At 42.5% G+C, this 13,281-nt stretch overlaps 1 protein-coding gene across 1 annotated transcript in view; it reads right to left on the reverse strand.

Annotated features, from left to right (window-relative positions):
* The window catches only part of LOC135523880 (anthrax toxin receptor 1-like), a 29,933-nt gene that overhangs the window by 10,165 nt on the left and 6,487 nt on the right, over positions 1–13,281 (reverse strand). The window contains exons 2-14 of the mRNA XM_064950878.1: positions 11,736–11,807; positions 7,722–7,793; positions 7,405–7,486; positions 7,255–7,285; positions 7,063–7,136; positions 6,886–6,954; positions 5,765–5,845; positions 5,470–5,530; positions 4,118–4,216; positions 3,593–3,662; positions 2,205–2,283; positions 1,569–1,664; positions 1,185–1,223 (exon numbers count right to left, since the gene is read on the reverse strand). Of these exons, the coding sequence (XP_064806950.1) occupies positions 1,185–1,223; positions 1,569–1,664; positions 2,205–2,283; positions 3,593–3,662; positions 4,118–4,216; positions 5,470–5,530; positions 5,765–5,845; positions 6,886–6,954; positions 7,063–7,136; positions 7,255–7,285; positions 7,405–7,486; positions 7,722–7,793; positions 11,736–11,807 (925 nt within the window). The remainder of the gene's footprint in view (positions 1–1,184; positions 1,224–1,568; positions 1,665–2,204; positions 2,284–3,592; positions 3,663–4,117; positions 4,217–5,469; positions 5,531–5,764; positions 5,846–6,885; positions 6,955–7,062; positions 7,137–7,254; positions 7,286–7,404; positions 7,487–7,721; positions 7,794–11,735; positions 11,808–13,281) is intronic.

Below are 13,281 nucleotides of genomic sequence, written 5' to 3' on the forward strand. Positions count from 1 at the left end.
TGCCACGTTGAAACGGCACTGAGCTCTTTCTGTAAGGCCATTCTACTGCCAACGCTTGTCTATGGAGATTGCATGTTCAATTGTCCATGGCTCGAACATGCAGTGCATTTTCGAGAGGCGAATACAATGTGTGTAGAAAAATATTTATATGTTAAAGCCAATTTAAAAAATACTAGACTGGCTACATGTTTGCTGTAACTAGGCCTATCGTATGGTTATTGTATACTATTTAATAAACTATCTTCAGTGGATAGGACAAGCATGCATGCCTCCTGCCCCAAGAGTCCTTAGGCCTACACATTCTGCTCACTGTATGCTCATGACACGAGAGAGGCGATGTATGATATCATGCCTCTGACCAGATCCTACTTTTTTTTTTCTTCTTTTTCTCTCGTTTAATTTGACAAAAAAAAAAAAAACTTATTGGAAAGATTCCGCCGTCCATGAGTTGGTGTTGAGAATGTACATTGGCTGGAATGCAATTGCAATTCCGTCTGCTATTTCTGGGGGAGTTGAAATGTGATCTGTGAGATGGTTCCATGATGGTTAGAATACATTACAACCGGAAGTATAATGGTGAGCGGACGTTCCCCATTTCTCTTCATATCGGGTCTTTGTCCAGTTCCTGTGAAACGTTTGGACGTTCGTAAAACCCTCCATAGTTGAAGTTTCCTTGTCTGTATAATCCTCCCTCAGGGAGCAATGACGGTGTGTGTAACTGTTTAGACTATTTAAAACAATTGTTTTTTTTTTGTTTTTTTGTTTTTTTTGCAAGACTCAAGCTGTTTCCCCTATCCAGCTGTTCCATTCTCCGTGTGGCCTGCTGCTAGAATGGACGGTAAAATCGCTAAAGTCGCAAACAAAATTGAATATGACCTTGTGGATCAAGTTCGGAATGACAACATTTCATGTGTTCAACATCTAAAGTCCCGCATCACTATATTGAGAGCTTTTCTGTTTCTAAAATTGACGTATTTGGGTGTTTCTGGAGCATTGAGTCCCTGTAATTGCACGACGAGATGAGGAAGTGACTTGCTGGTTGGCCCAAGTCTGTCAAAAAAACAAACAAGTGGAATCGCAAAAAAAGTGTCTGGACCCTTCTATAACATGCCTGCAATTTAACATAAAAAAAAATAGAGGTTTGGTTGTGAAAAAACTAAATGCGCCTTCAAGGGCTGACTTACAGGCTCTGAGGGGGGTGCTGGAGGAGGCTCTTTGATCACCTAGACAGGAAGTTCAGGGTGGAAAGTCACATTCATATTAATTGATGACCGTGACTAAGTGGTCGCATCAGGTGTTCATTATCATTCCCTGGCATTTGTCATTTCTCATCTGCGAAACTGACAAAGAAATTGTTACACACTTTTAAACTCATATCTATTATATTCTGTCAACACTCTTACACAAACAAGAACAACACCATTTGCATTACATTGAGCCAGGTTACTTTTAAAGGGTCATTAAATCATTCAAATGGCAGCTACTCTGCTAAAAGGTCCACTCTATACAGTATAATATAACATGTGGCCCATAATTGCCATCATATTGAACCAATTTTTGACGGTTACCACTGTGCAGCAGAGGGGCCAGAACCACCACATGAACAGCATTGCCATCAACAGGAACAGAGCCAGAAGGGTGATGAGAAGGATGGTACCATCAAACTGCCAGGGGGAGATAAGAGTCATCGTTAAGACCGGGTTAGGACCCTGACGAGAGATGAGAGAAGACTGACGAGAGATGAGAGAGGTTGAGGAGGGGTCTCAAGATCTAAATAGGGGACAATATGGTTCCTATTAGAGCCTATAGACTGTGGATGGGATGTGGTGGTGTTTTTTCTTTATTTTGTGGGTGAGCAGAGTGCTGGTTTAAGTCCCTCTGACGTGGGGGGTCTTTTGGGTGGATCATTGCTGAAGCCCCTTGTGGTTTGGCTCCAGACAGAGCACCAGATAGAGCAGGAGAGGAGAAGGAAACTTACTCAAGCAAAACAGGAGCCCTCTGAAAAAAAATGCTGAGAAAATAAATGCCCCTGAACAAGATTAAGAGGGGAAAATGAGGCAGAAATGAAAAACTGAAAAAAATTGAGATAGAACAGAAAAAAATAAGTAAAGAAATTCTGGAAATAGGATAATTGTCCCAACAAAAGACAATTTCTAGTGAGTTTTTGAGTAGTAGTTGGAATGTGATTGGAAGAGCATACTTACACACTCTGTGGTGGTGATGTGCACAGAGCTAGTGATGAACGACAGGCCTTCATTCATGCTCACTTGCAGATAGACAACCCTGAAACACAAAGACGCACAGGGATTCAATACAGGACATGCCAAATGGAAGCAAATTATGCTAGCTAGGACTTGCTTGGACAAGACAGCTGAATGTCAAAATGGCACCGTTGTCCAGTGCCAAGGCGCCACACAAAAAGAGCTTTGCGCCCAACAAACAAACAGGCTATTATTGCTCAGACATGTTATTACATGTCTGAGACTAAGTAGGGCATCGGCACTAGCATCAAAGTTGGTTAAACCCTTTGTCAGCCAAGACAAGATTTACCTTGCCCGATCAAAAACAATTGATGCCCATATCACATCTCTTTTTCTTCCCAACTCCAAAAACTACTGCCAGTACCTTTCGCTTCTGGGCGCAAAACAATTCTAGCCAGGAAAACATACCAAACCTCAATGATTTTCCAAAACACACATTTTGAATTCCACACATTTTTTCCTAGGGGTGCAAAGCACGTAGACTGATCCAAGTGGGTATGCGAAGTAGGCCATTTTTGACTGATAAAGCCTCTTCAGGTTTGACAGTCTGGAGTCGGGGATGTGGTTTAAGTTCATGTGCACGCATACCTCAGTGCCAGCCAAACAGCTTCTTATCCCTGAAAGAAGCAACGATCAGAGGAAAAATATGGACAGTTGGACTTGGGCCATGTTCACATTTTGTAGAGATGCGAGCATGTTTGTGCGTGTGTGCGAGGAAAGGGTGATACATTTGACCATGGGGTGCTAAATGCCAGATTACTCTACAGATGAAGAAAAGATGACAAATGAGGGAAAAAAATATGGCAGAGAGGGAAGGGAGTTAGAGAAAGAGAGAGAGACGGAGGAGTCACTGTTGAAGGGTGAGTGGAGAGGAGAAGGTAGAAGGCTGGAGGGAGAAGGTAGAGGAGAGGACAGGAGAGAAGTAAGCAGGGAGGGGAGAAATTGGGGAATGTGGTGATGAAAAAAAAGAGGCTCTAAAGTGGTTTGTTGATTGAGAAATGAAGCCAGCCGATGGATGATGGGTGTGTCTGTGGTTAGGATTAAGGGGCAACCTTAACACCGTCCTCATTATGGATACACAGGGCTCTAACCAATGAGGATCTAAACGAGTGCTCATCGTCATATAGAGAGAATAGAGGAGGAGTGGACTGTGGCCCTGACAGGGATCGTGAAGACACCCTAATGCACGGCAGGCTTCTTCTGGGTCTCTCCCTCTGTTTGCGAAGGCTGGAGAGTGATCGGCTAGACGTGCGGTTAAGAGGCAACAGACTCTCATCCTACAGGGATAGCTCGGACCATTTGAAAACGGATGTTAAAAAAGATCTACTCACTGCCCAACTTCGTCTATAACTGGAGCTGTACACAGCAGGAACGTGTCTTCGATATCCACAGGCTTCTCATCTGGGGAGAGAGCCCAACACTTTTGTCAGCGGTTTCCTTAAATAACTTAAGTTTCTTCAATCACCTATAGTACTCCATGCATGTTACAGCTGAAAATACACATTATACACATTAGTATAAAAACACCTGGTATGCCTACAGCGTTTTAAAGGTAATTATAAACTGGGTGGTTCGAGCTCTGAATGCTGATTGGCTGACAGCAGTGGTATATCAGACCATATACCATGGGCATGACAAAACATTTATTTTTACTGCTCTAATTATGTTGCTAACCAGTTTATAATAGCAATAAGGCACCTTGGGGGTTTGTGGTATATGGCCAATATACCATGGCTAAGGGCTGTATCCAGGCACTCTGCGTTGCGTCGTGGGTAAGAACAGCCCTTAGCCATGGTATATTGGCCATATACCACACTCCCTCAGCCATTATTGCGTAAATGTAACCAGGTACTCACTAATTGTGAGGGTGTCGTTGACTTTAAAGCTGCATAACACCTGCTCTATATTTCTGGCGTGAAGGAAACCATTCCCTCTCACCACCACCTGGAAACTCTCTGGAAATAAAAGATAACAGCTTTAGTTGAGTAAAAATAGTACAGATACATATATACATATATACATATATATACATACATACATACATACATACATACATACATACATACATACATACATACATACATACATAGCTCATAGGCTATCAGACATTACACAATTATGTTGGATAGCATAGAAGATTAGGTAGATTGGCTTGGCAACACTGGTTAAATAATACAGAAAACATACTTAGGAAACAGACTGCAGGTCATATGGGACTTGTCTCTCTCGTTTGGGAAAAAAGCCATTTATCAAACTGACTTCCATTTGGCAGGCCAGGATAAATTCCATTTAGAGACACTCTCATAACAAGATCCCCAATACGATACACTCCATTAGAACCAATGGGGATTCCTGTCTGTTGGTATCATTAGAGTGATCAGACTCCTATGCAAGTCAGCTGGTTAGCTTGTCTAGCTAGCTCGTTAGCTATCTGGCTAGCTGTTTTGTTTTGACCGCTGGGGCTTAAGGAAGCAAGCAAGCCCAAAGTAAGTTGAAAGCAGAGGTCTGTGTGGAGATGATAGAGGCTTGTTGGGAGGACTACAGGGCTACTGTGATCTGTTGCCGACGTATAGTGGGTTTTGTGGCGCCCTAAACTCTAGAGGCTGCCGGGGGCATTACTCATGTTGGTGGTGGTCAAGGAGTAGCTGGCTAGCTACCAACAGAGGCCTTGCTCCAGGGTGCCCTGTTCAACGGCTCTAAACCAGTACTTCATTATTCTGAAAGGACCTGTCTTGACTGACCAAGGCTCCTAAGGCTTGTCCCTGGCTGTGACAATGATACTCCCTCATGATGACAATAAACGATTTCTAATAAACGATTTCTTCATTTGTTTATTTAGTTATATTTACATATGGACTGAATGCGATAATTCAGCTCTTGACTGCCAATGTTGTACACTATGATTGACAATAAACTAAACCTTAAATATAATAATTCATTTGGCAACAAATTGATAAAAAACGGAGTGAAACAGGGAGGAACTACCTGAATATGTCCAATAAGAAATGCTTGTTTAAGTTTTCCATTGCATAATGTTTGCTACATTTTACTACTCTGTACTAATGAATATGTGCCAGCTGAGCCCCAGTCTGAGGGAAGGGCACTGGCACCAGTTTGGCCCCTTAATGAAATTAACACAGCACTTAAGCAATGACAGGGAACTAGCATTGACTGGCATTGATCTGCTTTGTTCCTATAGGGACCCCACCTCCTGCACAAACACTGGAGGGCTCTGCAGCTAAAATCTCAATACAGGACTTCTTGATGATCTGGAGAAGGAGAATAAGGAGATGAATTGAGTTGAGTAGGTTAATATTAGCTCAAATTAACTCATAGCTTGTCAAGACTGTCAAAACAGACAGGTAAATCAAATGTGAGACATTCGGTAGCTGTAGAATACAACATCTTTGTCTATTTTGTCTTTTCATCTGTATTTGATCTTTCTTTGAAGGTATGTCTTGTGAAACAGGACTGTCTCTCCTTTCTGTCCGGGGTTTATTTACCGAGTCGATCACTCCTCGCAGGGCTACGAAGCCGCCCATCACAGGAAACACATGCTCGATGGTGTCTGCTATGGTGGCCAGCTACAGGGGGAAGGAGAGAGCAGGTTTATTTACAAAGGCCCAGTGCTTCCTCCTAGCTCACATCTCAGGAACCAGAGACAGACACATATTATTTACATCATGACCCATTCTCTTCAGTGAAGAGTTCAGGGAACACTTGATTTGAGAATGATATTGTTTCTCTATAGTCTTAGAAGAAAGGTGCTTCCTAGAATCTAAACGGATTCTTCGGCTGTCCCCATAAGAGAACCCTTTGAAGAACCCTTTTTGATTCTAGGTAGAACCCTTTTTGGTTCCAGGTAGAACCCTTTTGGGTTCCATATACAACCGTTTCCACAGGGAGTTCTACATGGAACCCAAAACGGCTCTATCTAGAACCAAAAAGGGTTCTACCTGGAACCAAAAAGGTTATCCTATGGGGAAAGCTGAAGAAACCTTTTGGAACCCTTTTTTAAAGAGTGTATGGCTCCATCTTTCCCTACATGCATGACCAGGTTAGGGGGAGAATAACAGTACAATGATAGGCGCACTAAGCACAATCAGGTACAATCCTAATGTACAAACGACATTGGACAGATGCCTAAACTACTGTGCCTTGACAGGTATAGTATACACAGGTTTAGTACAGTATATTATGTCCAGGCATTTTGTGAAAGTCAATCTGGGTGGTAGAATGATTCATAGGGCCAATCAGGTTTCGAATCCAGTTTAACCCTGCATGACTCTGAAACATTCTTCTTAGCTAATACGTTAATCGTTTGCATCCTAGTCAAATCGCCTAATTTCTCTCATCATTAATGCGCAGCCTGGGATATAAGTAGACCTACCAACCTCACAAGCAAGCTCATGTTCAAGGTGTGTAGGTAGATACAATTACAGGAGACATAGTCTGCAAACAGGTTACTAAAAATAAATAGCACATATTGTAATCGTTGTAAGTGAAAGAATATTGAGTGAGTAGTATACTGCATGTAATGATGTACTTTTTGTTTTAATAACAAAAATGTGTTTTCACAGGGGAAGAGGACATGCGTCTGTTTCACTGCAAACTAAATCGTTACCTGTGTCTCGTTGAAGTCTTTCACTCCAACACAGTACACCATAGCTCCTAGAGATCGGCTTCTCTCCGCCTGTTTGTCAAACAAAACAAACAAGAATCAACCCCAGAGAGCAGGTTTTTACATGTGTCTTTCCTTTACATCAACAGGAAAGTGAACCCTATAATCCTATTTGAATACCTCCTGTTGTGCAGTGACGAGCTGGTGTTCGTTCAGCTCCCCATCCGTCAAGGCAATGATAACACTTGCTGTTCCTGTAAAGGAGAGGTCAATCAATGGTATGACCTCAACATGGCCAAGTACAGAAAAAAATGGGAGCGATTTAAAAAAATGTAGGTCTAGATCTAGTGACGGGCGTCATTGGACGCTTACCAAAGTTTTCATGGTGTATCTGCTCATTTGCCTGAAAAGAGAAGACAATATTATTCTTATTCTTCTGTTTTTTTTTTCTCCCAAAACTATATGTTTAACAGGTAAATAATGTGTGGTAAAGTAAGAACCCAGTCAGAAGGACATAAGTACCCTTTCCAAGCCCAGGTGCATGAAGGTGTCTCCACCGGGTATCTCTCTCTTCAACACATTCAATCCCTTTCTTATCTCCACCCTGAACAAACAACACAGACCACAGACCACAAATCACGTGTCACTGAAAATGTCCTTGGCTGGTCTTTAAAATGTCATTGCTGAGTAAAACAGATCAAAGTTTTAGAGGGCTTCATAACTTTCTTCCATTTCAAAAGTCCTCATACACGACAAAGGGTGAGTCCCAAATGGCACCGTGTTCCCTATAAAGGGAATAATGTACCATTTGGGATGCAATCCCCAAAATGTTAGTGTACCTGTTTTCTGTCAGTCTCATGAGAGTGGTTCCTCTGGATGAGAACACAATAAAGGACATTCTCAACATGGGGCTGTAAAAACAACACACAAACACAAGGGTTAGATATACTGTACGCTTTTGGCACCATTTTCCTTTTGTCGAGCCTCAAAGAGGCCATACTATGTTTGACCTCAACCAATAAACAAACAACAAACTAAAGGGACCACACACTCCAAACCATTTATTTCACTGATTTATTGTGATATGCAAGCATGTGTTTTGACGTCAAAAAGTCCATCAGAGGAGGCTGGTGGGAAGAACTATACGAGGACGGGCACATTATAGTGGCTGTAATAAAGGACATGGAATGGTATCAAACCAAGTTTGACTCCCTTCAATCGATTCCATTCCCGGCCATTACTATGAGCCCGTCCACCTATAGCTCCCTCCACCAGCCTCCTCTGATGTCCATGCATCTAAGCATAAGTCAGAATTCTCTCGTGTGGTGAGTTCTGTCCTATTGTTTGTGTAACGTGCCTCGCAAACAAGGATTCGGGACACCGTTTCTCAGACAAATACATACATTGAAGTGAGCATGTTGCTTGCAATACTACAGCAACGTTCAAACTCAACTCCATGGTTTCAGCTGTTGTTTTTGAGACTCTGGTAATGATGCAAAACCATGCCAACCAGACTGAGGTAGCAAACTATCTACATTAGATGTCCATATTACTCTCCCAGCTTGAACCTCTCGACCTGCCATTATGTTCATGACACATGCCATTACAGCGGTGGGATGGTAAGCAGCATATGCAACAAAATATTTTGCTGTGCGATCTGGAGTTTCATTTTGGGAACACCAGTGCAACTAGAATAAAATCCAAGAAAAGAATTTATGCACAACAATATTTATCCGCAACCCTCTTTCACACTGTTCATGACACAAACTGTTCACACCCCTCTTGTTGGCGGAGAGAAATTGCTGCAGGTTTAAAGCTTACTTCCTGCAATTCTATTCATTGTGCATAGGGATGGATACTTTTGTTGTTGTTGCCATTTTCAAGCTAACTTCCTGCAATTCTACACTTTTTGCCATGTCTTATGTGTGTTCATGTGATACTTGAGTGACAAAGATTACAACAAAGTCAATGGGCAAAACAAATGTTAGCTGACATGGGCTAGTTGATCTGGACATTTCTGACAAGTTATAAATAGCTCTCTAAGGTCTTCAATGACTGACGACAAGAGGAACACTGCTGACGCATTACCCAATTTAGAAATTGCACCTTGTGCATTCTACGATTACAAATTTCAGGAGTAAGTTGAAAGCCGGACTGAGTTCCTTTTTTATGGGGGGGGGGGGACCACTGGTGTAGATCAGCATGTTTGTGCAATGACTACTTAAATGTGAGTAGGATCCTCTGGGAAACACAGACCAACACGTTGGTTCCTACCCTGTCATAACTCCTAGCTGGCTTTTTCGTTTGTTGTCATGCCAAACAACACAATCATTCTATTTCTATGATTCCAACAGTTCACCCAAGTGTTTTGATCTATATTGCAAGTCAAATCACAATTGTTGGTTGAGAAATCGCAATTTGTCTTTTTTTTGCCCATATCGTGCAGCCCTACTAATAATCTTGGTAACTTTACCAGTATATGCAAACATCTGGTGGCACAAAAATAAAGTCAGTCTGGTTTTAGACCCCATCATAGCACTGAGACTGCACTTCTGAAGGTGGTAAATGACATTTTAATGGCATCAGACTGAGGCTTTGCATCTCTCCTCGTGCTCCTAGACGTTAGTGCTGCTTTTGATACCATCAATCACCACATTATTTTGGAGAGATTGGAAACCCAAATTGGTCTACACGGACAAGTTCTGGCCTGGTTCAGATCTTATCTGTCGGAAAGATATCAGTATGTCCCTGTGAATGGTTTGTCCTCTGACAAATCAACTGTAAATTTTGGTGTTCCTCAAGGTTCCGCTTTAGGACCACTATTGTTTTCACTATATATTTAACCTCTTTGGGATGTCATTTGAAAACATAATGTTAACCTTCACTGCTATGCGGATGACACACAGCTGTGCATTTCAATGAAACATGGTGAAGCCCCAAAGTTGCCCTCGCTAGAAGCCTGTGTTTCAGACATAAGGAAGTGGATGGCTGCAAACGTTCTACTTTTAAACTCGGACAAAACAGAGATGCTTGTTCTAGGTCCAGAGAAACAAATAGATCTTCTGTTGAATCTGACAATTAATCTCAATGGTTGTACAGTTGTCTCAAATAAAACTGTGTAGGACCTCGGCGTTACTCTGGACCCTGATCTCTCTTTTAACAAACATAACAAGACTGGTTCAAAGGACAGCTTTTTTCCATCTATGTAACATTGCAAAAATCAGAAACTTTCTGTCCAAAAATGATGCAGAAAAATGTACCAATGCTTTTGTTACTTCTAGGTTAGACTACTGCAATGCTCTACTTTCTGGCTACCCGGATAAAGCACTAAATAAACTTCAGTTAGTGCTAAATACGGCTGCTAGAATCCTGACTAGAACCAAAAAATGTTATCATATTACTCCAGTGCTAGCCTCCCTACACAGGCTTCCTGTCAAGGCAAGGGCTGATTTCAAGGTTTTACTGCTAACCTACAAAGCATTACATAGGCTTGCTCCTACCTATCGCTCTGATTTGGTCCTGCCGTACATACCTACACGTACGCTACGGTCACAAGACGCAGGCCTCCTAATTGTCCCTAGAATTTCTAAGCAAACAGCTGGAGGCAGGGCTTTCTCCTATAGAGCTCCATTTTTATGGAATGGTCTGCATACCCATGTGAGAGACGCAAGCTCGGTCTCAACCTTTAAGTCTTTACTGAAGACTCATCTCTTCAGTGGGTCATATGATTGAGTGTAGTCTGGCCCAGGAGTGTGAAGGTGAACGGAAAGGCTCTAGAGCAACGAACCGCCCTTGCTGTCTCTGCCTGGCTGGTTCCCCTCTTTCCACTGGGATTCTCTGCCTCTAACCCTATTACAGGGGCTGAGTCACTGGCTTACTGGTGCTCTTTCATACCGTCCCTAGGAGGGGTGCGTCACTTGAGTGGGTTGAGTCACTGATGTGATCTTCCTGTCTGGGTTGGCGCCCCCCCTTGGGTTGTGCCGTGGGCGGAGGTCTTTGTGGGCTATACTCGGCCTTGTCTCAGGATGGTAAGTTGGTGGTTGAAGATATCCCTCTAGTGGTGTGGGGGCTGTGCTTTGGCAAAGTGGGTGGGGTTATATCCTTCCTGTTTGGCCCTGTCCGGGGGTGTCATTTGAAGGGGCCACAGTGTCTCCTGACCCCTCCTGTCTCAGCCTCCAGTATTTATGCTGCAGTAGTTTATGTGTCGGGGGGCTATGGTCAGTTTGTTATATCTGGAGTACTTCTCCTGTCTTATCCGGTGTCCTATGTGAATTTAAGTATGCTCTCTCTAATTCTCTCTTTCTCTCTCTCGGAGGACCTGAGCCCTAGGACCATGCCTCAGGACTACCTGGCATGATGACTCCATGCTGTCCCCAGTCCACCTGGCCATGCTGCTGCTCCAGTTTCAACTGTTCTGCCTGTGATTATTATTATTTGACCATGCTGGTCATTTATGAACATTTGAACATCTTGGTCATGTTCTGTTATAATCCACCCAGCACAGCCAGAAGAGGACTGGCCACCCCACATAGCCTGGTTCCTCTCAAGGTTTCTTCCTAGGTTTTGCCCTTTCTAGGGAGTTTTTCCTAGCCACCGTGCTTCTACACCTGCATTGCTTGCTGTTTGGGGTTTTAGGCTGGGTTTCTGTACAGCACTTTGAGATATCAGCTGATGTACGAAGGGCTATATAAATAAATTTGATTTGATTTGATATCTTCTTCATGAGATGTTCCTGTACTTCAAAAGTAAGTAGGATTCACATTGGCTCAATATAGGCTATATCTCAATCCAATCCAAAAACAATATTTATTTCAATACATGATGTTGAAAATATTTTTCTGACGTTCTCTTACCTGATAAACTTTTCAGCAAGATGCTCCACAAAGGAGTAGATTTCTATCCAGTGGTTTTTGACACTGCCAGATCTTAGAAAGGAAGATAAACAGATGAATACTTACATCATATTAATTACTGTTGTTTAAAACCACACTTCACACATTTCCTATATGTTTATCCAACACCTCCTAGCAAAGAAATTGTATGCAAAATATAAAGTGAACACACACAATCCTAGCATAGATATCATTATTAAGCAGACTGGCCTAACAATGTGTCACGGAAAATCCCCATTGACACAAACTAACTCCATGCATTCGGCAAAAGGAGGAAAGTAGGTTAGGACACATCTGAGGACCAGTCATGACTAATTTAGCAAACTGCCCAGCTCAACTCCCATGGGGCTGAGGAAACAGCTCTGAGCCTCCCCGAGGGACCACAGGGAAGAGCTTCATTTCCTCTCAGACCCACGTGTGAATGGAAGGAAGAGACCTGGCTGGGGGTTGTGGCGGTGACTCGTTACTGAAGGATATAAAACATGGGAAATAAGCTAATTGGTTGAACTGAACCAAACCACACCCGTTAGCGGATGGCTGAAGCAATAGCTTGAAATAGGACAAAGCTACTGACGAAGCCGCACATGGATGTCACATAGTTCTAATCTGGGGCCAGACATAACATTAATTTGTTTCCCAGTTTAGTCCCCATACTGGTTTCCTGGTGTACATTTTGTTGTTGTTGTTGTGTAGGATAAGCATACATGATATACTTAGCAGACAGAGAGTTGTGTATATTCTTTTATAAGCTATCTCCCTCTCTTGTTCTTGTTTTCCCCTCCAACAAACTTCCTGTTTGTCCAGCACATCAAGGCATTGCATCCGTCTGAATCAATGCACCCTGTGAGGGCAAGACTTTTCAAACTAAACAAGCCTTACCCAAATAAAACTTGTGGGGGAGTCCAGCTAACGTCTTATTGGATGTTCAACAAATGTGTTGGATAAACAGTGTTCATCTGACGTGGCAACACACAGTTGGATTGGCCTGACTTGATGGAAGAGACAGTCTGTCAGGGATGCAAGTTTGTTTCATTACAAGGGGAAAATGCTGCAACTCAAAATGGCTTCTTTCATGTACTGTACAGTCATATAGGGATTGTGTTTCAGTGTTTTTCTAAGACGGGTTAAGCTAAGAACTCCCGCCTCGGATATTTTGTGCATTACGATGGATATTATTTGTGTTGGACAAGACTGTTCTCTGAGGTACCAGGCAGTCGTGGGATTGTGGCCGAGCTTGCAGTTTCCTCACCTGTATAAACAGCATTAGGAAAGGAAGTGGGCTATTTTCTTGTAAGATCCTCGTTGAAAATGTTTGTGGTACCTCTTCTTTGATGTAATGTTAATAGACTGAGTCAAACCATTACAGCTCAAAGGTTTGGGTTTTGTTCATGTAAAATGTTTTGGAAGTTGTTAACCCAATCTTCAACAGCTTTGTTGACTAAAATGATTAAGGCCTTGACAGCAGGAGTTTGCGATTATATCATAAAATGACTGAGTATATGTTTCC

Source organism: Oncorhynchus masou, chromosome 31, assembly GCF_036934945.1.
Source record: "Oncorhynchus masou masou isolate Uvic2021 chromosome 31, UVic_Omas_1.1, whole genome shotgun sequence".
Taxonomy (NCBI): Eukaryota; Metazoa; Chordata; class Actinopteri; order Salmoniformes; family Salmonidae; genus Oncorhynchus; species Oncorhynchus masou.